The 26,086-nt window shown below is 30.8% G+C and overlaps 1 protein-coding gene across 1 annotated transcript; it reads right to left on the bottom strand.

Moving 5' to 3' along the window:
- Positions 1–1,684: 1,684 nt before the first annotated feature.
- Positions 1,685–17,493, bottom strand: LOC123199066 (CBS domain-containing protein CBSCBSPB3). The gene is made up of 13 exons (XM_044613887.1): positions 17,099–17,493; positions 16,857–16,989; positions 15,830–16,000; positions 9,281–9,359; positions 9,060–9,173; positions 8,861–8,927; positions 6,414–6,519; positions 6,280–6,338; positions 3,462–3,568; positions 3,241–3,371; positions 2,571–2,653; positions 2,392–2,481; positions 1,685–2,046 (listed from the first exon to the last, which is right to left on the bottom strand). Exons 1-13 carry the CDS (start codon positions 17,390–17,392, stop codon positions 1,876–1,878), a joined length of 1,605 nt encoding a protein of 534 aa, XP_044469822.1. The 5' UTR covers positions 17,393–17,493; the 3' UTR covers positions 1,685–1,875.
- Between the last annotated feature and the right edge of the window lie 8,593 nt (positions 17,494–26,086).

Raw genomic sequence — 26,086 nt, 5'->3', positions numbered from 1 at the left:
TCAGGCTTGAAAATTTCATAAAGGAATCCTTCCAATGAATGTAAAGGATTCTTCATTCCTTCTAAAGGGTCATCTTTTATTTCAGCTTCTCTTAGATAAAGATCAAGTTCTCTAGTTCTTCTATTTTTGGTCCTAGAGTAATCTTTTTAGCTTTCCCCTTATCAGAAGTTTTCCTTTGTTTTTTAAGCTCTTCTTCATAATATTTGTTGATTTTCTCAGCATCCAAATGAGAGATTTCAGGAAGATCAACCTTCTTTTTACCTTCTTCTTTTGAAACAAAACATTCTTCTTTTATCGCCTTTAAGTATAAATTGTCAACTTTTTCCCAATCTCCTTGGGATTCCTGGGCTACAAAGTTTGCATATCCTAGCGGGAGACTAGGATATTTACTTTGTAGGTTGGCAGCGAATTGTTTAAGTGTTTCTTCGTTTACCATATCTCAGTTAGGAAATATGTTAGGCTCCTCAGGATTCTGAGATTCTCTGTACCAATATCCTATAACAGCTTCTACTTTATCCAACCAAAGTCTTTTCAATTCTAATTCTCTTGTTTCTATGGTTGTTATCTAGGTTGGGATGAAGCAAAGTATCCATGTACAGCCTTGGCATAAGGCTTTTTGAACCATGTCTAATAATCTTTTTACTCCTAACCACTCTAGATAGTCTTGATGAATATCTGAATTCTCGTTACAGAGATCAAGGGTACACTGTTTGATCTCTTGTTCTATGTATCCCTCTATTGGTTCTACTTGCTCTATGTCACTAAGAGTTAATGATAAGATAATTTCTTATCCTGATGATAGTATTAGAAAAGCCAAAATTATTGTTATTGGCCAGGTTTTCGCGTCTACTATTCAACAAAATAGTAAGAACACGTTTCAAAGCTACTAGTCTTTGTAGATCAGAATTGATACCAGAAATTTTTTCTTCTAGTATAGCCAATTCTTGAGTCATTGAAAATATTCGATAAATTGAATAATTCAGTTTCCTATCAAGATTGTCAAACTTATTATCCAAGTTCTTTAAATCATCTATAATAGTGTTTAGCAACCCTATCTCAAGTTTATGTTCAATTTCATGATCTAAATGAAAACAATTTTGGTTAATGCACCTGTTTCTAATTAGGGCATTATTCATAATAATTTTATGACAATAGAATTCCTAACATCCAACAATGATGTCCTGAAATTCACACTTCAAATAAAATTATTATTAGTGAAATTGGTTATCATTCTACCATGGCTCTGATACCATAATAATCCCCTCACTAATTTCACCATTAATCATATGTTATGATTCTAATGATAAGTAATAATCATAACATATTAATCAAGTTTTATTAATAATATGCATTCATTAAGCAAAGGAAAATTGTTTCCGGTTGGTACGAATTTAGTTTTATGATACATCCTCCAGACGGTTGCTACTTCATAATGTGAAGTGTTCACCACTATATTAAATTTGTGCAATCCTCTACCCTCAAACCTGTTTACATTTTTGGGGTTAATTCAAATTATGTCAATTAAACTTGAACATATTTCAAATAAAATTAAGATTAAAACTTTTCAATACAATTTTAATTCATATCAAATTAATATTACCGACACCAAACTAACACAACTTGAACTGTTAGGTCTAACATTATGCACAATAGTCAAAATTGCATCTTCCCATCACAACTAATGTGACAGTTCATGATCAACTAAGTTTAAATCATATAATAAAATTGCTTTATACATTGTCAATGTTTTAAAGTGATACTAATGTATGAACTGGATGTATCGCCTTTAGTTTTCTTGGCGCAAAAATCTTAACAAACAGGTGAAGTCCTTTATAAAAAGATCTTAGGATCATGAGTGCGGGCGTGAGCATGACCTCACAACTGTGCGCGCTTCAAGTAGATGATGACACCCATGCTTGCAACAAGTGTGCCTGCCAAGATGACGGAGTGGGACAATGACCACCGTGATTGCTGCATTGTGGTTGGACTTGAATCTGAACTTGGTTGCTGATGGGAATCAGACATGTCCAGATGTAACCTCAAAACCTGCAACACAGGTGAAACTTTACATCTGCCAATCGCCCAAACTCTCAAATTTATATGTCATGTCGAACATATAAATGATCAATGCTATGTCAAATCTTAGTCATAAGGGAAACACTTTCCATTCCATTTTTAGTTGTAATTTTAATCATCATGAACTCAAGCTGAAGCTTGATCTCAAGAATGATTAGCAGAAAGAACAAGAGCTAGAAATTGAAATAATCAAGCACAGCTAAGCAAAAACTCTCCTTTTCATTAAAACAACCATTTTTGACATAAAAGCCTGTGAAAAATCCTTACGGTTTTAATATAATATAAATTCAGGTATTCATGAGTTCTATTTATCACCTTCTGTCCCGCATTTCTAGCATGACCAATTGCACTAATAAGATCAGCGTCAGTGGCAAGTAGAACTTTATCACCCTCATCATCTTCATACTGAAAGATATATTAGATTAAAAACATTAATCGCCAACTCTTCAACAGATACAGATACATAACTGAATCATATGACATCAAATACCCACCAGAAGCTGAGGACGATCTTGGTCATTGCCAGCACCTATCCTTTGCATGACAGCAGTTACCACTTCATCAACATTCTCAGTTCCTGAGACATGAAACGGAAATTTCTAATTATCAAAAAACAAACATTATTTTCTTTTTTCTTTACATCTCAAATGTGAAATCAAGTATCTTAAGTACAAATATCAACAGATGTAAAGGTTTATCAAAAGTAAATATTCCTTAGCTAAACAGAAAAAAAAAATTCATATTCATACCAGTTAGAAAAATAATTGCAAAAGATACTAATCACACTTCAGAAACTACCATTTTCAATTTAAAACACCGAAAACATGGTATGGTTTAATAGCATAAAACTGCTTTCACAGACTTCACAAACTAACATGTAATGTTTTGTCAACAGATAAGATTGGCACACGTGGAGTGCAGAATGTGCAAAAAATTGTAAATCCAGAAATATTCAACAATGTCCTTATAGTTCATTGATAAATTGTCATAATGAACTGAAATGACGATTATTATAGGCACAAATGATACTGACATTTCCGGTTTCTAGCACATTGTGGTATTTACATTCTGCAAGAAATTAAAACATGAAGCTTATAAAAATAATTTGCAAAAGAAGATATACAAGTACATAAAAAATTCATGGCCCAGTCTCTTACAACCCACCACAATTAAATCGATGTACGCGACCCTTAAGATCCACAAATTTGAAGGCGAATGAGTTTCCAAGACCAAGAGATGGGTATGTGTACCTTCCCTGTTCTATCCCATCTGACATCATAGCTGCAGACAATTCACTGAAAAGTACATTGAAGAGGATTAGGCCTGGTTTTCTGAATTGACCAACTCACAAGACAGAAGTATAACCAAGGTGGCAACAGGAATACCTGCGGGTATCATAATCGTCCGGTGGCTCTAAAGCAAGCGCTGAATCCCAAAATTTCTGCAACATTGTGTTTGCCATATCATTAACAGCCCCGGAGCTACTTTCAACCTAATTAAGACCATAATAATTCAGTCAAAATTAGAAAATCCTCGATATAAAACAAGATAAAGAAAATGTGATAAAATATTATATCATTATAATAGTATCCTTTAATAAGCAAATACAAAATAGTACGTATATCACCTATCGACTCTAGGTATAGTTTTCCTTGCTTCAGCGGTCTGTATTAGTTTGTTTGATATCTTTTCAAATCACAAACACAATCACATGTCGCTTATAATGTGTCCACCAATACACAAAACCAAAATGCAACTATGCATAATTCAAAAAAAAAAGCATTCTGCTTTCTGAAACTTAACCTTGTAGCTGTCTAGCTAAATTTAGCATATTCTTATCATTTATTGCACTATATAATGAACATAAAAAATAAAGTATGAGACCCACCATAACCAAATATCATAAAAGCAAAAAATAAAACAGCAGAGTGATCCGTGGTTTAGTGATAGAAATATCTTTGAACATTATCCTGTTTCTCCCTATCTATAAAACCCAAAAAGATTGTAACTGCACAAATTCATAACACAACAGCCTTTCTTCTGCCTCCCAAAGCAACATGTCCCTCTGACAAGGCCAGAGAACAAAAAGCAGTTTTCTAGCAACATGTACCTCTGACCTAATTCATTGCAAACCATGTATATATTTGCTTAGTTCAGCTTAGTTTTCCAGGACTTTAAATTTGTTTGTTTAATCTTTTATTATGTTTCTTTATTGCAAACTGTGTATATATTTGCTTAATTTATTCATGACCTCATTACATAATGTTAAAAGAATCAGTTAATCACCTCTAAAGTCCTAGTTAAACAAGCTCACATCAAACCATCTATTTTTCATTACTAATCACACATGCAATGAATAACATTTATAAATAACTATTTAGACCAAATTTGACCAGAATATCTAACTAATTCTTTAAATATTTAGTACATGATAAAGACCTTAATAAATGGTAAATAATGTGGTACAATAAAGAAACATAATAAAAGATTAAAAAAAAAATAACGAATTTTCATTTTTATGTATATCAATTCATTTTCTAAAAGAATAAAGTGATTGGAGAAAATGTTCATCTCTCAATTTTTTTCCATTTTTCTTTATTTCTTTCCCAACAGAATAGATTAACAAAACATCAAATGACAAGAAATACTTTTTCATTATTTTACTTTAGTTTCATCTATTCTTAAGTCTCCAATTCAAAGGAAAAAAGAGAAAAAAAAATTATTGAAACATCGACAATAATAAAGACAAAACATGATAAAATAAAATCCAACATTTTTTCTTTTAATAAGGACATCCAAACAAAACCTTTAAATTTAACTCCCACTACAAACATAATAAAAGACTTGATTCATTTAACCTCCAGTCTCAACGAAACATTTATCATTAATATCAAATCCTTACAAGCATAGGCCTCATGAAATATATTTTGCTGCTTCACCAAACTGTCCAAAGAACCATGCCAACAACAATGATAGCATAATTCTTTTTCTTGATAGGAAACCAAAAAAAAAAAAAAGTATTGAGATCAAAAGGAGTATAGTATAGGTTTACATCAACTTTTTCTTTTTTTTTGGTAAGTACGAAATATATTAACAAAAACAAGGCCAAAATCGTCTCAGAAACAAACTAAACTCAATCACACCCTTAGAAAAGGGGGGTCAGCCGAACCAAGCTAAAACAAGGCCAAAGGCACAGCACAAGAAAAGAGAGCAGGCTAGAAAACCAGCAAACAACACAACCAAACCCATGGAACGATCTCTTGAAAGCCTATTTCAATTCCTACAAAGATAGAGTTCAAGTGACTGTTCTTACAAAAATATTCAGAATTCCTAACATATAATCCAGAAAAGGCCTGCTCATCACAAACCACAACCAACTATATCTTTACAAACTGTTTACAAAGTTTATGATTTTTGAGATGAGATGGCCAATCAAAAGAGTAGCCTTCACTGGGATAGGTTTATGTCAACTTCACGACAAGTATATCTCTTTCTATTGGGATTAATTGATGTAAAATAGTTTCTGTCAAATTCATTAGTTTTTCTATTTTAGTTTAGGATTAAGTAACTTATTTTTACTTATTTCAGTTTCTCTTTCTCAGGATTTCTTATCCTAGTCATATTAAGAGTAGCAAACTATAAATACATTTGTTATGTTTCAAGTAATGAAAACCTTATGATTACTAAAATTTAAAAATTTTCATAGATTCAATGTTATTCAAGAAACCTTAGGTGGATTCGGGAGTTAAACAGGAATTTACCACTAAAGAATTTGAGTTGTCCTAGAGTTGAACTGCCTCACAAGAACGATGTATAACATCAATCATAATTTTCTCTCTCTCTCTTTTTTTTTTTTGGAAGAACTATAAAGTTCATATTTAACTAGAAAAGATAACAACGTAGCATTGTGGACCAAGGATCTACCAAATAAAAAACCAGGAGGGTGGATGAAGTCTATAAAAGTCTTTCTCAAACTGGTACTAAATTTTACTCATGAATTCATGTTGATCACAGATTTTTACTGTCAGTCTAGATAGATATCCAGTGTCTATCTCATTTCACAGCATCATTAATGCTCACAAAGTTAAGAACCATACCTATTCCTTTTGAAAACCTGCAAAGGAACTTTAGTATGTTTTCCTCTACTATAGGCAACACATATTGTGGCATTACAGACATTGCATCAGAATAAAAGAAATTTACCATAGAAATTGCAGCATGACTTATCTGCAAAACATCTAGGCAAGCTGCAACAGATCCATCTGCACAAAAGATGCTAAGATATTTTAAGTAAAAGTTTGCTACTCTGGATAATATTTCAGGAAATAATTACTGACCTTTATCTACAACTGGAAGATGTAAAAACTTCCCATCATGCATTATATGCAATGCCTCAAGTATTGTGGTTTCTAATGTTGCACATTCCGGGTTTGATGTCATTACCTGAACAAGAAAGAAACCAGAGTGTTCAAAATAAGGTTATCAAGGTTCAAACTTGTTCTCACAAATGGTGAAAACAAAAATATAAACCCAATTACAAAAGAAAAGCATATGCTATGACCATCCAATTCCTAGTTTCTGGAACCTGAGATGAAAAGGTACATACGCGGTAGAAGGAAAAATTCAGTTGCAGTACAATTACATGGGAAGTTAACTGTGATATTTAGGTCAATCAATCACATGATTAAGTAATTGAAAAAATTTCAAGCAAACAAAATAAAAACATTTGGCATGGGGCAGTGTCATTTCACAGAAAATAAAATGCAAATCCAACCTTCAATCTCAATTTTGAGTCTCTAAGTGTTGAAAAAATAAACTGAAATTACAGTTGAATCCATTTACAAAATTTTCTGCCTCTAATATGAAGCTCATCTACAGCCATATTTTTCACAGGACAATAAAAGATCTATAAAAACTAGAATAAATATACAAAGATACAAACAAAAGTCCACTAAATTACAAAGACTTAGAAAATCAAGAAAAACAGGTGCCCAATTGTTACCATTCTTAGGTTTACAAAAATTGATAATCAAATGTCAAGTTTGTCCCCATTTGTCAGAAAGCACCCCTCCCTTTTTATAAAATGTTCATAAACTACCCCTTAACCAAACACACTATTTTAACGTGAAATATGCAGCTAAAATGGCATTTATGCCCTCAATTCTGCATTCTCTATGAGAACAACAAAATGACCATAAATAAGCCCTACAAGTATTAAGAAATTAACAACATGAGCATATTACCTAACAAACAAATTTAAGGATGACATAATGACCTATATTATGCATATATTAAAAGCACATTACAAATATTCAATTTTAACTACAACAGTGTCAGTGTCATATCTATTACAAATAATCAACATTCAGATTAAATGATCTATAAATATTTAAATTACAAAAACTTTAACAAATTAATATTACAATGATATATTACACAATTTTAATTTTTTTTCTTATAAGAAGCATTCATAGTGAAAAAAAACAAACAGTAGACCAGGTAAGCACTACTAAAAAAAGAACCCATCTAACATAAGTCCAAGGCCTTAGAAAATGCATCATGAACCTCAATCATTTATTGCAGGAAGAATAAAACAAAAAACTGAGATTAATACAACTTGAACAAGCAAAAAATGGAACCAGCATGCACAGCTAACCAATTAAGATGAATAAAGAAAAAGAAGTGTCTTCAAGTCTTTTGAGATGAAGATAATTCTTTTTCTATCATAACTAAAGCTCTTTTCCTGGGATGAAGGTTCAAATCCTTATAAAAAACAAAAACATAATTGCAATAAATATAACTCTACTCCTCGTCAAATAGGAAATAAAAGTCTAAAAGATGTCTTTCCCTGGGAGTTCACAACTCATCCCAACTCCCAGGGAAAAGAAGAAATGCCTTAAGTTTCTCTTTATTGTAATTTTAACCCACAAAAAAGCAAAATACAAACTCTGATTCAGAGCATTATCCACGTCCTGATCCAACAGCCAGATACAACATCTCCGGAAGACCAGAGCTTTTTCTCCAAATGCAAAGTGATGATAAATAGGCAATAAAACACAAGACTTTTTAACACCATATTTATTTAAACACTTCAAGCAACAAGGTTAAAAAAACCAAATGTTTGAAAAACGTTTTACTTATACAATTTAAGACTGATTTGCAGAACTAAAAACACTAAAACATCTCAAAAGACAAACATTAGACTACCTCTTTTTAGAATAACAACATATGTGTTGACCTATCCATGTGCCAAAAATTTAGGCAGAAACTTCACTTGAGGAGAAATTCTTGACTTCCACATCATTATTGTAGGTTTATTATGTATCTAAAAGGTTCAAATATGCCAAATAATCAAGGCTTAGCACCCACTTAGTTCTATGCAAATAAAACACTTATGCTTTACGGAAATCAATATGCTTTTGAACTTGGATTATGCAATAGGGTAAAAAAAAGCAAAATCCTCGTACAAAAAAGCTTTATCTATCACCAAGGAATTCATTCACCAATCAAACTAACACAAGGAATACCAAAAAGGGAAAACCGATGTGTCAAAGTGTGGCAGTACTCATCCATAAGTATATAACAGACCAACACAAGTAAACCATAATATTCAAACAAAAAAGTAATAATCCTTAATATAATTTTTTACAAATATCTGTAAAAGAAAAACTGAGAGAGTGAGAAAGATAATGTAATTTGATCACGTATAAATGTTGAAAAGATAAAACTATGTTAACGTGAATAGAATCAACACAAATTTAAAGAATAAATACTCAAAATGAACCTTCTCCACTACAGTCAACTCAGGAGGAAGATTTTGTGCCACAACTCGAATAAGAATATCCTTTGAGCTACAATAAAAGCAATAAAAAGCATAACTAAATACCATAGATATCAAATAGAAGTTAAATGTCATTAAAAGCATAAAAATTCAGCAATATATTCAAATTATGTATAAGTGCCCGTGAAGAAAAGAACAATACGTTAGTATTCCCTGAATTTTATTTCCAGTAACAATGATAACTGAATTGCACCGCAATTCTCGCATCTTTCTTGCAGCAACATAAACAGGATCAGATGGCAACACAATGGCAACCCTGACATGATTAAAAGCTTGAAATAAGAAAAAACAACAACTACTTATTAAAATAGTAACTCAAATTTTGCAAAAGAGAAGTTAACAAATAACCCATTAGGAAATTACTTGGTATTGTCAGCAATGATGGTGGACAAGGAAGGCTTGAACATCCTCTCCCTCAAAGTTTCAATGAATGCAAGTGGCCCTGAAAATGATTATAAAAAACAATTATTGATTTTAATCTATCCAAAGCATGGAAGCATGCACATAGGCAAAGAATTAGTTGAATCAAAACACATGCCTAGTGCATGTACTCAAACACTAACACTGTCATTAACAGTAATGCTAACACTGACACGAACACTAATACTATTACTTTTTTTTTTTTTTTTGCAACTTTATTTTATAGAGTTACACATCATACACATTTAGGAATTGGATCAATCACTTGAGATTTGTCATCACTACAGGAAAACTTTCAAAAGCCCAATTCAGCCACCCTATTAGGTTGCTCATCAAGAGTATATATGCTCTCCAATTTAACCCAAAAAGAAAAATAAAATAAACTAACAAACAAAAGTCCATTGTTCATCTCATCGTAAAATCAAAAGACAACTTTGTAAATAATACCAAGTTAAGCCCAACTAACACCTTTGCTCTAGCCCATCACATTCCCTTCAACCAACATTACAGTATTTTCCTTTTTTCCATTATAAATTATAAATTTGATGTAAATGTTGATTTACAAAAGGTAGATCAGTAATCAACTGATGTTTGCGCATTATAAAGCAAGAGAAAAAAAAAACTCAAATATGTTAAAGCATTCATCTGAATATAGCATTCCAATATTGGTAGATAAATGGCATGAAATATCTTTAAATTTAATAGATCACAAAGATATGGTAACCCATAAAAACTTGTCCTTATCCAATTATAAATAAAATATTCTTTATAAACTGAGGGGCAAAAATAAAAGGGAAGAAATTCTAGTTCACCACACAAAATTACATAAAAATTAGCTTCTTCTTATAGGAAAGAACATCTCTAATTTAGGGAACTACATTAACTCCTAGAATATTACACAATTCCTATTTACAAGATACACTGGCTAAGAACAAGAAACAATATTTCTAAAAAATTAGGAAATTGAGATATTTGAGATCGTGAGAATCAAGAAACCCAATTTGAATTTTCCTCTTTTCCACACTCCCCCTTAAGTTGGTTCAAAGATCTCTTCCACAACTAGTTTGCTAACTAGGTTTTCAAATTATTTCTTGTGCAACCCTTTTGTTAGAACATCGACAATTGATCGTTTGAATATATAGCATATAGATTACCCTGCTATCAATCTTTTCTTTAATAAAGTGTTTGTCAACTTTAATGTATTTTGTTTTGTCATGAAAAACTGGGTTATGAGCCATTGCAATTGCAACCTTACTATCACAGTAGACTTTTGCTGAAGGGTAGAAACCTTTAATTCTTCTAAAAACCTCTTTATCCACATAACTTCACAAATTTCATGAGCAACTGATCGAGATTCAGCTTCAGCACTACTCCCAGCTACCACATTTTGTTTCTTGCTCCTCCAAGTAGCAAGTTTTCCACCTACAAAAATGTAATAGTCTGACGTTGATCTTTTCTCCACAACATCCCCCACCCACTCTACATCAGTGTAAGCCTCTAATAATAGGTGAATACGATTCCTAAAGAGTAATTCCTTACCCAGAGTTTTCTTTAGGCATCTTAGAATTATATAAGCAGCTTCAAAGTGTTTGGATAATAATTGAATTGAATTAGTAATTGAAGATCAAGATAATATTTAAATCATGAAAATAATTTACAAGTTAAAGATTTCTATAAAGTTTGGATTAGGATAGGATTTTAGGATATGAGAAGGATAAAAAGTTCAGTAGCAGTGAGGAAAAAATCAAAGTGGGGTAGGGATATTTTTGCAGATTTTAGGCAACCTTTTGGAATGAAGGGAGGTTTCTAACACCTTCAATGGCTAGAATTGGGAGGCCCCAATTCCTTGAATTGCTAGTTTATCCATTGTAAATCTTCAAAATCAATAAAATAACTTTTGTTCTCTTTGTTTGATTGTATTTTTCATTGTTTTGGTTGAATTATTGGTTGGGATCCTACCAAATTGGTATTAAAGCAGTAAGATCTAAAGTTATAGAGAGGAAATGACAAGGGATGAGGTTGTGGAAGGGTTGGATCGGCATAGTGGGCGGCTAGCCAAGAGGAAGACCAAACATCACTAGAAAAGTGCGCATTGATGACAAGGAGGGGAGGGATCTCAACAACACTTGGTGAAGAAAATTAATGACAAAAATGGTGCTATCAACAAAGGGATATGTTGGGAAACATGAACTGACAGTAGAAAATCATTTGGGGAGATGATTTGTCATCAAAAAATCTAAGAAAGATGATTGTAAACAAAAAGAAAACAAAAGAGATAATATATTCTAAAGAGTTAAAAAAAAATGACCAAAAAAAAAAGAAAAAAATTAAGAGGAATTCCCAATATTCTTATATTGAGGACAAAAAGGTTCTCAAAAGGACATAAAATGTTAGGATTAGGATAATAATGGAATCATGTAATTGAATTAGAAAATAAAGATTAGAATAATATTTGAATCATGAAAATAATTAAATAAGTTTTAGGGAATGAAGGACTTTTGTAGAGTTTGAATTAGGATAAGATTTTGAGATTTGAGAATAATAAAAGAGGTCGTAGCAATGAGGAATAAAGGGCAAATATTTTTGTGGGTTTGGGGCAGCCTTTGGGCTAAAGGATGGCATATGATACCTCAAATGGTCAAAATTGAGAGACCCTGACTCCTCGAATTATCAATTTATCTGCTATAAATCCCAAAAATCAATAAAAATAGCTTTTCTTCTTTTCATCTGATTGTGTTTTCCCTTTTTTTGATTGAATATTGGTTGGGTTCCTAACATATTCTAAGCTCAAGGAGTGCATAAACTGATTTACAATACTCACTCCAAAATCTATGTCAGGTCGTGCACATGACAAATAAATAAGCTTACAAACATGTCTTTAGTATTTCTCCATATTCACCACATCCTTCAATTCAGTTGGTTGCAGTTTCAAGTTAGGCTCAACAAGTGTCCTGGTTGCCTTACACCCAAGCATTCATGTTTCACTGAGCAGATCTAGAACATAGCTGTGCTAATTATCAAAGATTCCTTCATTAGATCTTGCAAATTCCATCCCAAGAAAGTACTTTAGAACTCCCAAATTTTTAATTTCAAATGCACCCATTAGTTTGCTATTCAAATTTTCAATTTCTATAGTATCATTCCCTATTATAACTATGTAATCAACATACACAATTAAAACAACAATCTTACAAATTCTAGAGTGTTTATAGAACATTGTGTAATCGATTTGGCTCTAGAAGTAACCATAGCTTTTCATCGTCCTTCCAAACCTTTCAAACGAAACCCTAAGAAACTATTTAAGACCATACAATGATTTTTTCAATATACATACCTTGTCTACTCCTAGGTCTTATTCAAAGTCTAGTAGGAGATCCATGAAACCCTCTTCTACCAAATCTTTATTCAAGGCATTTTTTACATCTAGTTGATGTAATGGTCAATTATAATTTAATACTAAGGACAGAAACACTCATATTGAATTTATTTTTATAGCAGAGGCGAATGTCTCTTGATAGGCTACACCATAGGTTTAGGTAAGCCCTTTGGCCACAAGTCTTACATCTTCCTATCAATGCTTCCATCTACCTTACATTTTGTAGTAACGATCCATTTACATTCCATTGTGGTCTTATCTCTTGGTAAGTCAATAATCTCCCCTACCCGCCTCTTACCATGGTTCTCCCCTACCAATGTGATCTTATCTCTTGGAAAGTCTTACACCTTCTTATCAATGCTTTTCCATCATATTCAATGTTTTCCACCCAACCTTCTCTTGCCCCAAATCATCCTTCGGCATCTTTTCTCTCCATGTTTTAGCCTTACTTTTCTTCCATGAGTCGAATGTCTTGGTCCCCCATCATCTCGAGTATCCCTTGTCAAGTAACCAATTTTTTTCGTCCTCATATATACATGCAAACCAATTGAGACCAACCTACAAAATTATCCTCATTGAGACGAATGATAGTTATTTGGACTGAGTGAGATTTGGTATTGGAGGAAATACGAGAGTGGGCAACAATGGTTGGGACAGTAATAAACTCGAAAGAAGATTCAAATAAGGTGAAGCTAAGTGACAACAGTGGAAAAGAGGCAGCCTATGGTTTTAACAAAACTGCATATCAACAACAATTGACTATAGATCAACGACAACCAAGAGTTTCAAGTATATCGGTGACCTTTGACTATAGATCAACTAGTTTTGGTGACTTTAGGCTATAGATTGGCGATTTTTGGTGACTTTTGGCCGCTTTCAATGACAATTGTGTCTTTTTAATAGCTTTTATGTTGTTTTCAACATCTAGGATTTTTTTGGTGATGTTTGTGTTTTTTTGACAACTTTTGTTTAGTTTTTTCGTCCACTAGTTTTTCCAATGATTTTATAATGTTGTCAGCGTTAATAGAACTTTTCAATGGTTATGTGCTTTTTGGTAGTTTTTGTAATCACCACTAGCTTCTAATGGTTTTCCAATGGTTCTATGTTTTTCAGCAACTTCTATCGACATCTAAACAAGATTCCAACCTCTAGATTTCCTCTTTGATACTATATAAATTGAGGGACAAAGACAATAGAGAAGAAATTTGTTAGGAACTCAACCCCTATTCAACTAAAACAGAAAATTAAAACACAAAAATATAATAAAATAAAAATTATTTTATTAATAAGAGGGTTACACGGATAAACAAGACAATTCAAAGAGTCCACAGCCTCTCATTCCAGACAATTCAAAAAACTAAGACCACCCATTTTCCAACCGTTCGAAACATCAGAGGTCTCCCTGAATCAGCCAAAAGTGGCTACCCTCAAAACCTAAACCCTAACATATTTTTTTCTCCACCCTTTTGAAACTTAAACACACTTTTTATAATAAAACTACCTTATGGATTGAGGACAAATATTCCAATCTTAACATAATTCTATTTCACCACACAAATATAAGAAAATTAGTTTTTTCTTATAGGGAAGAAAATCTCCAAGTTAGAGAACTACGTTAAATCCTAGAATATTACACAATTCCTATTTACTATATTTATAAGATATCCTAACTAAGAACAAGAACAATATCTCTAAGAAATTAAAAATTGAGATATTTCAGATTGTGAGAATCTAGAAACCCAATTTGGATTTTCCTCCTTTCCACATTCTTCATCCTACAACTTTAAAATTTATTCTATTGCTTTCCAACATAAAACAAAAAATAAAACAATCATTAAGCAAAAATTCCACAATACAAAAGTGTTTTTCTTCTTCCTCCAAAAGCACAAAAAGTATCTTGCAAACAAAGAGAAAAAATTAATATTCACAAGGAATTCAATTAAGATTTTTTTAATGACAAACAGAATTAACATTAATATAAAAAAGACACAAAAAACACACCAATTGTCCACACAAAAAAGAAATCTATTAGAAATAACGAAAGCCCAAATCAAATCAAACTACAACTTCCTAGTTTTCATTATAAATAAAAGAATGTACACAAAAATATATGTTACTTAGGTTGAATTACTTTCATAAGATCTATTATATCTCTTCAAGTAGATTTGGTTTAGATTTGGTCACTAAAATAGAAACTTATTTTTAATCAATTAATATAAATGAAAACTAAATAGTCATTTTAAATTTTTGTTGCCTTTTCTCTCTCTTCCATCCACTCTCCACCCAAATTCTTATCTTCTTATCCTATCTCATATCTCTTCCATTTGGCTCCTTCTTTCTAATTCATTGACACTATTTCCTCAATATAATTTCTACCCTTCTCGAATCTTTTCTACTCTACTCTCTATTCTTCCATATCTTTTAGGACTATTTTCCTTGTAATCCAGCTTCAGTCCTTGTTCCCCTACCTACAACGCAAAACCTTTATGATAAAAATTAAACCATAGATCCTCACTACAGTAAGCACAACCAACAAAAAAAGTATAAGCAATCCACTTTCAAGGTGTGCTAAGTCATATAACCTATAAGTGTTCATCTTAACTGATTGAATGTTTGTTACAAAAAAAAAAGAAAATCTCTGAAAGATCCCCTCAAAGGCCTTAGGAGAATGAGATTCTCCTTTACTCTCTCAAATTTTTCTCCTTGTTATATCGCAATCTTTTAAATACTACCTTCTCTATGAGAAGAACTATTTAGTGAGGATACTATAACTTAAAATTTTTTAAACTAATAAATAACCATCTATATAATCCAATTCAAAGTTAAGACAAAGAAGTTACAAGGTAATTATTAAAATGTCAGCTCAAAAAATGTTTGAACCATTCGATTGAATCAAATGAGTTATTAAATAGTATTAAAAAAAATAAGTTACAATATCCCACCCCATATTCACACTTGATAGAGGAATAAAATCCATGTACACAACATAGGTATATTCTCATTAATAAAACAAGAAGGTGTAAATGTTTAACACATGCATTCAGTTAGTGAAGCAATATGCGCTAAAGAACAAGTAGAGATATGTCATTGGTTTAAAATAGAATATATAAACAAACCAGAAAAATTGTTTCCCCATTGGCGTTCAACACCTTCAACTGCGGCAGCAATAGCACTCCCCTGTTCAGCAGCCTTCTCCATTCTAGAAATGGCATCATAGAGGCACTTTGTAATATCCAGTATGGCAATGACTTCACCATTCTCCACAACAGGGAGATGCCTGAATTTTCCTATTGACAAGAACAGCAACTCAATCAGATGTCACCTGATTAATTTGCAAACCAGTTCTTTTGCCACATGTCATCAGAATCAAGTAATATACTTGAAGTGTGCAAGATCAAATCACCAAATTTTCATCAGAATCAAGCAATATTTTAAGTCATTTTGGGTCCTTCTAATAGAAAGCTTTATGTAGTATCAAAAAGGAAAAATCTCAGCACAACTTTATAAGAAATATAATAAGGTAAAGCTCTTAACAATCTATAATAAATAAAATATGCTACTTGCCAACATATTGATAATTTTGTAAAGTTTCCTAGGCATCCTCTCAACAAATTTTTTCTCAGTGCACATGTGTATAGAGCGATCAGTGGCCTTTTACATATATTTTGCATCCATTATAATTGAAAAGTAGAGCTGATGACCAATGACCACAATAAACGAAAGAATGAATGACTTAAATACGAAAAAAATTTCCAAATTGGCAAAGCGCCAAATCTTATCCCCAATACAAATAAATGATTATGAAAGAAAAGAACAAAAATAAACGCCAAACACTAATACCTATGCATGCTGCCCTTTTACTAAAAGCATCAAGAAAAATTAGTAATTTTAAAAGCCTAAACCAGTCCTTATATTCAGCTTGCCATCTTCTTAATGTAAAATAAAACATAGAATACAACTATTGCACGCTGAAACTATTAGCTACAGTTGTTAGTTACATGAAACTTCTAAAAACTTGTCCTACCAAAAAAATCAATTAGCAGGTCAAAACATTATAGCGAAACCAAGGCCCTAATTCACTTCCCTAAATTATTATTATTTTTTTTTTTTAACGAAAGGAAGAATTACAGAGACAAAGCTGACCTTGAATCATTTTCTGGAGAGCTTCAATAGCTAATGAATCCGAAGTGACAAATATAGGATTGCGAGTCATGATTTTAGAAACAATTGTCTGGTCAGGTCTCAAACCTTCTGCTATAACTCTAGTAGCAATATCCTTCAAAATTGTAAACAAAAAAAAGGAAATATTAAGGGGAAAAAACGAGAAAGAGAACGAGATAAACGAAGACGAGGACACTCCCAAGAAAATTAACAAAGACAATAACCTTGTCGGTAACAATTCCAGATAACAAAGCATTAGCATCGGTCAACAAAACAGCATCGACACGGCGAGCAGCCATCCGGCGACAAGCATCGGAGACGATAGTTCCCTCGGGAATAGTTAGCGCTTTCGATAACCTCAGCTTCTTTACAGTCCTCTCTCCACCAACAGACGATTGTGAAGGAGGAGAAGCAGGCTTGGAGTTGGAGATGTTTCCATTGCCATTTTCGTTTTCGTATTTCTTGGCCGTGGATGGCCCTCGCTTCTGGCTCCGACGAACGCTCCCGTGACTGCTCATCTTATCCAGCCGCTATCTAGGGCTGGCCGCTGATAATATATCTCTTCCCCACCACCACAACCAACACCACGCCTCTGACCCTCATTCTTTTTATCTAAGTTGAAATTTGAAGATAGACATTAATGTCAGCCACTATTTTGTTGGCCCCACTGTCACTTAGCTATAATTCAAATGAGTATAAATTACAGATTTCCACCCAAAATTTGGTTTTAAAACACGTTTTTACCTCATATTATGAATAATATTATCCCACCCAAAGTCAAACTCTCTTAACAATAATAATCAAACCCTCTTTAAAAAATAATAATAATAAGAAATAGTATAAAGACAATATATTATTTTTGTTATTCATTAATTTTAAAAAATAAAACAAAAAATAATAATTTTCTATTAATCTTAAATATTTTAAACATAATAATTTAACCCTTTTAAAAATTCACAAATTAATCTTTGAAATCTTTTTTAAATCCTCTTATATTTTGAAACCATGTAACACTTATAGTTGTAATAGATAATTTATATTATAGTTTGTTATATTATATTCAATTTTTTGTATAATATCATTTTTTAAATTATTGGGTGTAAACTGATAATTCAAAATTTTCTGTAAGTCTGCAAACATTTCATGAAATTTAATAACCCTTAAATCTTATCAAAAAGACTTTTAATATTTTTAATATTTTTAAATATTATATTCTTTAGTATATAATTTTACGATAAAAACATATTTATCAATAAAATAAAAGGAAAAAATGTTAGAGTAAAATAAAATGGAAATGAAAGGTTTATTATGTAATTTAGATATTTAAAATATTATTTTTAATTTTTATTAATTTAAGATTTTATTACAATTTTAAAAAATACAATAATTAAAATAATAATTTTATTTTGTAATAATGTTATTTTATTAATATAATTTAATTTTTTATAAACAAATATTATTTATACTTCAATGTAAGTGGAAAAGTGTCATCCACATACGCATTAGAGATAGAGAGGTGTTTTAAGAATAAATTTTAAATGGAATAATGTAAATTACTTTTCAAATGACCTTAGAGAGACCATAACCCATTAAAAGAATTTCACTTTCCAAATTAAGTATTTCACTTACATAAATCGGTTCAGGTATATTAATATTTGATTAATAAATTGCTTATTTTATAATCAATTATTTTATTTTAATTTAAAATTAATTACAAAAAAATATTATATAAATAAATTAGTAATAAAAGTCAATAAATAAATATTATTTTTTTATATAATCATTAATATTAATGAATAATAAAATTATTTTGATATTATTTTTAAGAAAGTTAATTAAAATAACATAATTTTAGAGAGTTTAAATGATACTAGTTATAATTCCAAAAATTATAGAATATAGCTAATAAAATAGGTTTTTTTGGTCAAAATTGTCCAACCATATAAAAGTTGTTTCAACACTATTACTAAATTCAAATCATCTACATTGCTTATTGTAAATTCTCCAACTCCAAATCTTTGATTTTTTTTTTCTCCATTTTTACTCAAAGTCATCTCCAAAATGAGTTATAATATAAGTGTTAACTGATTTATTTTATTTTTTAAGGCCTATTGTGATCATTCTCAATTTCATTTATATTAGGGAGTGATTTGTATCGTTCAATTGTGAATTTTGTCAAAATTGATAGATTTTTCATTGTTAAAAAGTTTAGGGTTCAAAGAAATTTTTAAATTTTGTTTATAAAAGTAACATTTTTAAAATTTAAATTAGTTGTTAAATGATAAAAAAATTGTGTTTGATTAATTTATTCTTTGATTTGTTGAATGAAATGACGAATTTAACCTGAAATAAGAAGATTTCTCTGTCATGAGGCATGATAAACCAATCCCACCTAATCCCTCTTCATCAAGTCTAAGTATTGTTATTAGAAATCTAAGGGCAAATGATAGGTGCAATAACTACCGAAGAGAAAATGCATATATGTAGGACACTAAGTTACTATTCAATGTTCATCAAATTCAGAGGGCCAAAGGACTTATTCCCACCCAAGTTTTAGTCTATTTCTAAACTCACATAGACAAGATTTTAAAAACTCAAACACTCATCTACTATTCAAACTCTGTTAAAAATTTATGTTATATTTGAGGGTAAAATCGTTATTTCAATGATATTATTAAAAAATATATATTTTATCTCATTCTGCCATCCCCCAAAATTTGAAAACTAACACTTTCACTCTTACCTAAATTTTTCTAGTTTTGAAAAGTGACTATTTTCCCCCACACCTAGGTTTTTATCTCCTCTTCAACGGTCACTCCATCTCCGACGACCTCCTCTTCTCACCCAAATCATTAGTCAGCTCTCCCTTATCATCAAGAGATGAAAAGATGTTGACGAGATTGACGAACGAACAAAGACAAAGACTTCGTCTCTTCGTCTGCCGATGGAGAGAGACAAATCATCCTCGTCCCTCTCCTTCATCTCCGTTGGCAGAGGACGATTTAAGGCAACTTCTTGATGACTCAAGATGAATCAGACGAAGTCTATTGGATCACAAATGCATTTTTGTCATCTCCATATGGTTGTTTTCGTCATCTTGATTGCTTTTATTGTCGTCCAAATCTACTTCCGTCACCACCAACATGGATTCCAAATTCTGAAACCCTAGGGTTTGATTACGAGGGAAAAGTTAATTTTTCAAAACTTAACATTTTGAGAAAATTGTTAGTCTTTCAAACCAAGAGGGAAATGATATAAATTTTTAGGGTTTAGTGATAAAATGATAATTTTACCTTTGTCTTTAACGGAAAATTTTAATAGAACTTAGCTCATGGATGGATATTTGGGTTTTGAAACCTCATGGGTGTATACTTGTCTTTGTATTAAAATTTGGATAGGAAATATCGTTTGGCCAATTTAGAGGGTAAAATGATAGGCATTGAAAAGGGTGATATCTATTAGAGGTAAATAGATATTTGTCAAGCCACGTACATCAATAGGTAAAACGATGATATTTTACATATATATATATATTGTAATTTGGTTTATTTTATAAAATGTTTGTTTGTTAATTTTTTTTTTTTAATGTTTTATTTGATCTAACAAATTATTATCCTTAAAGTAATATAAATTTGTTTTATTTATTTTAGAGTGCAGTGTTTGGAGAAGAGAAAGGTAAAGAGTTGGTTTATTTGGTTAATTTCAGAGAAAGAAAATGTAGATTATATAAAGCTCACCACTTCAAGATGCAATTAAATGTGAGATAGATACAATTGGAAAAATCCTAGAAAAGTTGAGTAAGAGTCTGAGACAACTTTCCACGGGGATGTGTTTTGGGCAGTTTAGTAATATTGAGGAGCATTGATCTAGTGTTATACTCCATTTGGTGTTTTTTAGCAAATTAATCATAGAGACCTCTCATCAGAGTTTTGGTTTTGGCCAAATATAATAGATGTCTATTTTAGCCTTTTGGAGTTCACATTAGTGATCGAATTGAGATTTAGTCATTAGACTAATGTACAATCATGTGTCAATTTTATAAGTGAACTGATTGACGTCAAGATATTTTCTTGGATAAAGTTCAGTTTGTTATCATGATTTGCATTTGAAAAGATAACAAGGATGTTGTCAAGTTGACGATTCTTTATTTTTTTCAATATGGGCTTATTGAAAAGATAAAAGGAAGGTGGTTTTGAACCACCTTTTTATTTTAACAGATAATTTGGATGTATTTAGTTGTTACCCATAGGGTGTTATAATTTGGAATTTGATAAATAATTCAGTGAGACTAACTATATGGAACAGTATGAGAACATTGTTGTTATGTCCAAAATATACATTTGTATATAGTGTCAAAGGCATAAAAATATGCATTTTAATAATAAATTAGTTTAAATTTTCATCAAATAATATTAATATTCTTAGATATTTTATTTACTTATAATGTTTTTGTTTGTAGAAAACAAAAAGCAAAAAACAAGGAAGAATTTCAAAAAAAGAAGGAAGAAATGAAAGAATTCATAAAAGGTAGATATGCAAAGAAGGAATAAGAAAGATTTATGCAACTATCAACATTAAGGGATCAAGAAGGAGTGGATTCAGCGTCAAGGAGAATCAGGAAAATAATCCAATATTTTTATTGTGATGAGGAGAATGAATATATAAAGTCGTTTAACTCATTAGCAAAATACATGACATTCCCCCTCCTCTTCTAACAATTCATAATGAAAACCTTTAGCAATTCACTATCTACATTCCGTGAGCCATCACAAGTACCAGCTTCAATGCACGATAGTAATAGAAAGCGAGAACCAGATACTTGAGCACAAATACACATCCATATACAATCTTTTCATCTTTTTGCTTTGAGTACAATATATTGTGTGTTTATTTTTGGTATAAGTGGCTAATTTTTTTTTATTCTAGGAATTGAGGAGAATCCGGTAGTCCCTACAAATTGTAGTACATTATTTTGTATTATTATAAATCGTTACATTTTGATTCAGTGAATGATTATTCTTTGTTTGTGATAAAGATAAGAACTCATCTTTGCACATGTTAGTAAACTCATGTAATTAAGATGTTGGGTTAGTGCATGCATTCATTGAACCTAGAAAACTAATACTAAAGATAGGTAAATTCCTTATAGAGTAATTGGAGTCATAAAACTTAATAGGTAATTATCATTCGAGTGATCACGAAAGTAGGGACTCATTTAATATCTACAAGCTTAGTTAACCTCGCAACGGGAATTAGGTTAATATAAGATATCTAACCGACATCATATTATGATTACTTTAATAGTTTTATCCAGGCTACAAATTTGTGTGGGAGTAAACCTGAAGTTCTAAAAGTCTTTTATTATACGAACCCTAGTAGTAGTGTTTTGATCATATTTCATTTATAGATTTAGTTGCATATTTAGCTTGAATAGTTTTAGTAATAGTCACATTCATATATTACAATTTTTTATTTACGGTCTCTTTAGCTAATACAAGCTTCGAAATAAATTATTAATTGGTTTTTCAATCCCCATGGGGTCGATATCTATTATATTACTTGATGACTCATACACTTGCCAAAGATTGGTCTTAAAATTATTACTAATATGATTCGAAGTCTTACTAGACTAAGGAATTTTCCTTTTTACAAGTTAATTATTCTTGCTCTTTTCTTGCAGGTTTGGCTTAGTGCATGAGCCAATAAAGGGTGACAAAAAGATAAGATTTTGACCTTGAGATTAAAAGAATGATACGCAATTTGAGATAGGGGTGTGCATAATTTGATTCAAACCGTAAAATTGAATTGAACCATTTAAAAATTATGGTTTAGTTTGTAAAATGGTTCAGTTTGGGTTGAAATTTTTTAAATCATTTTTTTCAGTTTGGGTTACAGTTTGAACAATTTTCAAACTGAACCAAACCATAAACCACATTTTTATATTATATATATGTGTGACAAAATATTTCAATAAACAATTTGGTGTACAACTTGTTTTTTCATATTCATTTTGTCATTTTCTATACATTTATATTGTGTGTGTATATATATATATATATATTTTTTTTACATTTATTTTACATGTGTATATTATATTTTAGAAAACTATAATTCAATTAATTTTATTAAATAATATATATATATATATATAAATGATTTTAAGAGATTTAAACTATAGTAGTCGAATCATGTATTGTATCGTATATCAAAACCTAATTTACCATATCGTGTATCATATTGTATGATACACTTTTTAAAAATTAAAATAATAAATTACTAATAAAAAATTATAATTAAGAAATCATCATTTTAAAAAATATCACAAACACCTTTAACATTTCAAAAATTTTCATATACACGCCTAATGCATTATCATTTTCTCTAAAAAAGTGTTCATTTCGTATATGTAATATGTATTATATCGTATGATATTTATTGTATCCTATTAATTTGATACATTTTGTGATATGTATCATTTTCCATCTATATCTTATCATATTGTATGATACAATATATATTTGTATCGTATAATACTAATAATTATAGTTCAAACCATAATCTAAACCAAACCAAACCGTATTTTTTCAGTTTGATTTAGTTTAGTTTAACAAATTTTCAAACCATTTTTTTCAATTTGGTTTGAAAAATCAATCAAACCGCAACAAACCAGATCGTGCATGTCCCTAATTTGAGAAAAAGCAAGCAAGGACAAGAAGTCAAGATGGAGGACCCAAAAGCAACTTACTCTAAATGTAGTTGAAATACCACATCAACCGTGCACACTTCGACACTATGTCATACCATCCACTAGAGTTACTACCACAAACATTGTTTGACCACCAGTCAAAGCTAATAATTTTGAGATCAAACCATCCATCATAGATAAGATCCTACAAAATCATTTTCGAAGAGCAACTCTAAAGATACATATGCACATTTAGCAAAATTTGTATAAATATGTGATAACTTTAGGTTTAACAGAGTTTCAAATGAGACAATAAAGCTGAGGCTATTTTCTTTTTCATTTAGAGATAAAATGACTATCTGGCTAGAGTCTAGGGTTTAAGATCTTTCACGACTTGGCAAGCCCTATCACAAGCGTTTTTAACGAAGTTCTTTCCAATCAGAAAAACAACAAAAATCAGAAATGACATTACCACATTTACTACAAGGGACAACAAAACTTTATTTGAGGCTTGGGAAAGATACAATAATCTACAGAGGCATTACCCATATCATGGCCTTCTTAATTGGTTGCTGATATATATGTTTTACAACCAAGTACCTAGACACATCAAAATCGCTCTCGTGCAGCAACTAATGGATCATTTATGGTACTGATAATAGAAAACATATTATAATTGATCGAACGAATGGTAACAAGTAGCTTATTATGGAATGATGATACAACACCAAGAAAATCAATAGGAATCCATGAAGTCAATAGAATAACTATGGTTAATGCAAAACTTGATGTTTTAAGGAAAAAACTTGAAAGATTGGATATGAAGGTAATTGACATTTCAATTCGATGTAAGATATGTGGAGGAGGACATGCCAGCATGGATTGTAGTACATTGAATGCATTCCCAAATGAAAAAAACCAAGAACAAGCAAATATGATTAATTTTAATCAAAGAGGATAGGGGAATCCATACTTGAACAACTATAATCTAGGATGAAGAAATCACCTAAATTTCTTATGGAGCAACCAACCATTTCAGACTAATACTAGCCAAAACTTTATACTATCACTACCAGGATTTCAAAATAGCATGTCATTATAGCAACTCTTACATCCTACACGAAATAAACAAAATCTAGCTTAGAACTAATGATGAAAAGTTTCCTTCAAGCATAAAATCAAAAGACACAAGCTCAATAAAAAGCCATTAAGTACCTCACCTAAAGGATCAAACAACTAGTGTCAAAATATAACTAAGTCAGTAGGCATCTTCGTTAAACTCACAAGATCAAGAAAAGCTATCAAGCCAACTAATCAATATGAGAGAACAGTGCAAAGTAATAACCATTAAAAGCAAGAACACATATAGAGGACTGACAACTACATACCTTAATAAACTAATTGTATCAAAAAAAATAAAAGACCCCTTTAATAAGAACATAAAGTCAACTAGTGAAAATGATATGATAGACATAATACAAGACGCCAAAGAATAAGAAAAAGACTCACAACAAAATAAGTACCATACTGCTCTCCTTTTTCCATAAAAATATCACAAAACAAAATTAGACTAGTAGTTTGGCAAATTCCTCTAAATATTCAAGCATATACATCTTAACATACCATTCCTTGAAGTGATAACTTAGATGCCTACACATGTAATATTTTTAAAAGATATACTCTTAAACAAAAGGAAGCTAGAAGAGTTTGAAATAGTAACCTTTTTAGAATAATGTACTCCACCTCAAGAACAAATTGCCACCAAAATTAAAAAACTTGGGAAGTTTCTCTATACCATTCACAATAGGGAACAAATCCTTTAATAAGGTATTATACGACTTGGGTGCAAGTGTCAGTCTTATGTCATTATCAATATACAAAAGGTTGGATATAAGAAAAGTCAAACTCATAACAATCACTCTACAATTAGTTGATAGATCTATCAAGTATTTGAGTGAAATATTAGAAAATGCTTTTATATAAGTTGGTAAATTCTATATTTCATTCAATTTTATAGTCTTATAAATGGAGAAAGACACTTATATTCTCAAAATTCTTGGATGCCCATTCTAGCAATAGTTAAACTATCATTGATGTGAACAATGGGAAGTTGACATTTGAGATCAGGCAAGAAAAGGTAGAATTCAATGTATTTAAACTAACTAGATAACCTTCTACTATTAATCCTTGTTGCAAGATATATGCCATTAAACGATACATGGATGAGATATTTAAGGAAACCTTCTTGGAAGATGCAATCGAATTCTGTTTAATCCATAATGGCTCTATAACTTACAAAATTCTAAAATAGCTGCATATGCATAATATCAAGAACCTATAAAAGCATCAAAATTGGTATCTCAACTTAAATTTGAGGATATCAAACAAGCAACAATATAACCAAGCACAGATGCACCATAACTACTAGTAAAGGATGTACTTTAGGTAAAACTAAAACTATTACTAGCCAAGCTTATGTATGCATATCTTGGCCCATATTCTACTTATTCTTTTATTATTAGCACTA

This window comes from Mangifera indica, chromosome 16 (assembly GCF_011075055.1).
Source record: "Mangifera indica cultivar Alphonso chromosome 16, CATAS_Mindica_2.1, whole genome shotgun sequence".
NCBI lineage: Eukaryota > Viridiplantae > Streptophyta > Magnoliopsida > Sapindales > Anacardiaceae > Mangifera > Mangifera indica.
This window is presented reverse-complemented; position numbering and strand designations above follow the sequence as displayed.

What these genes read in the sequence shown, in the direction of transcription:
- LOC123199066 (XM_044613887.1), bottom strand. Translation starts at nt 17,392, where the DNA reads ATGAGCAGTCACGGGAGCGTTCGTCGGAGCCAGAAGCGAGGGCCATCC. An exon ending in ATGGGGAAACAATTTTTCTG is followed by an intron (nt 9,360 to 15,829) that starts GTTTGTTTATAT and finishes AATCATTTTCAG; the next exon opens with GGCCACTTGCATTCATTGAA. An exon ending in AAAATTCAGGGAATACTAAC is followed by an intron (nt 8,928 to 9,059) that starts GTATTGTTCTTT and finishes CTTTTATTGTAG; the next exon opens with CTCAAAGGATATTCTTATTC.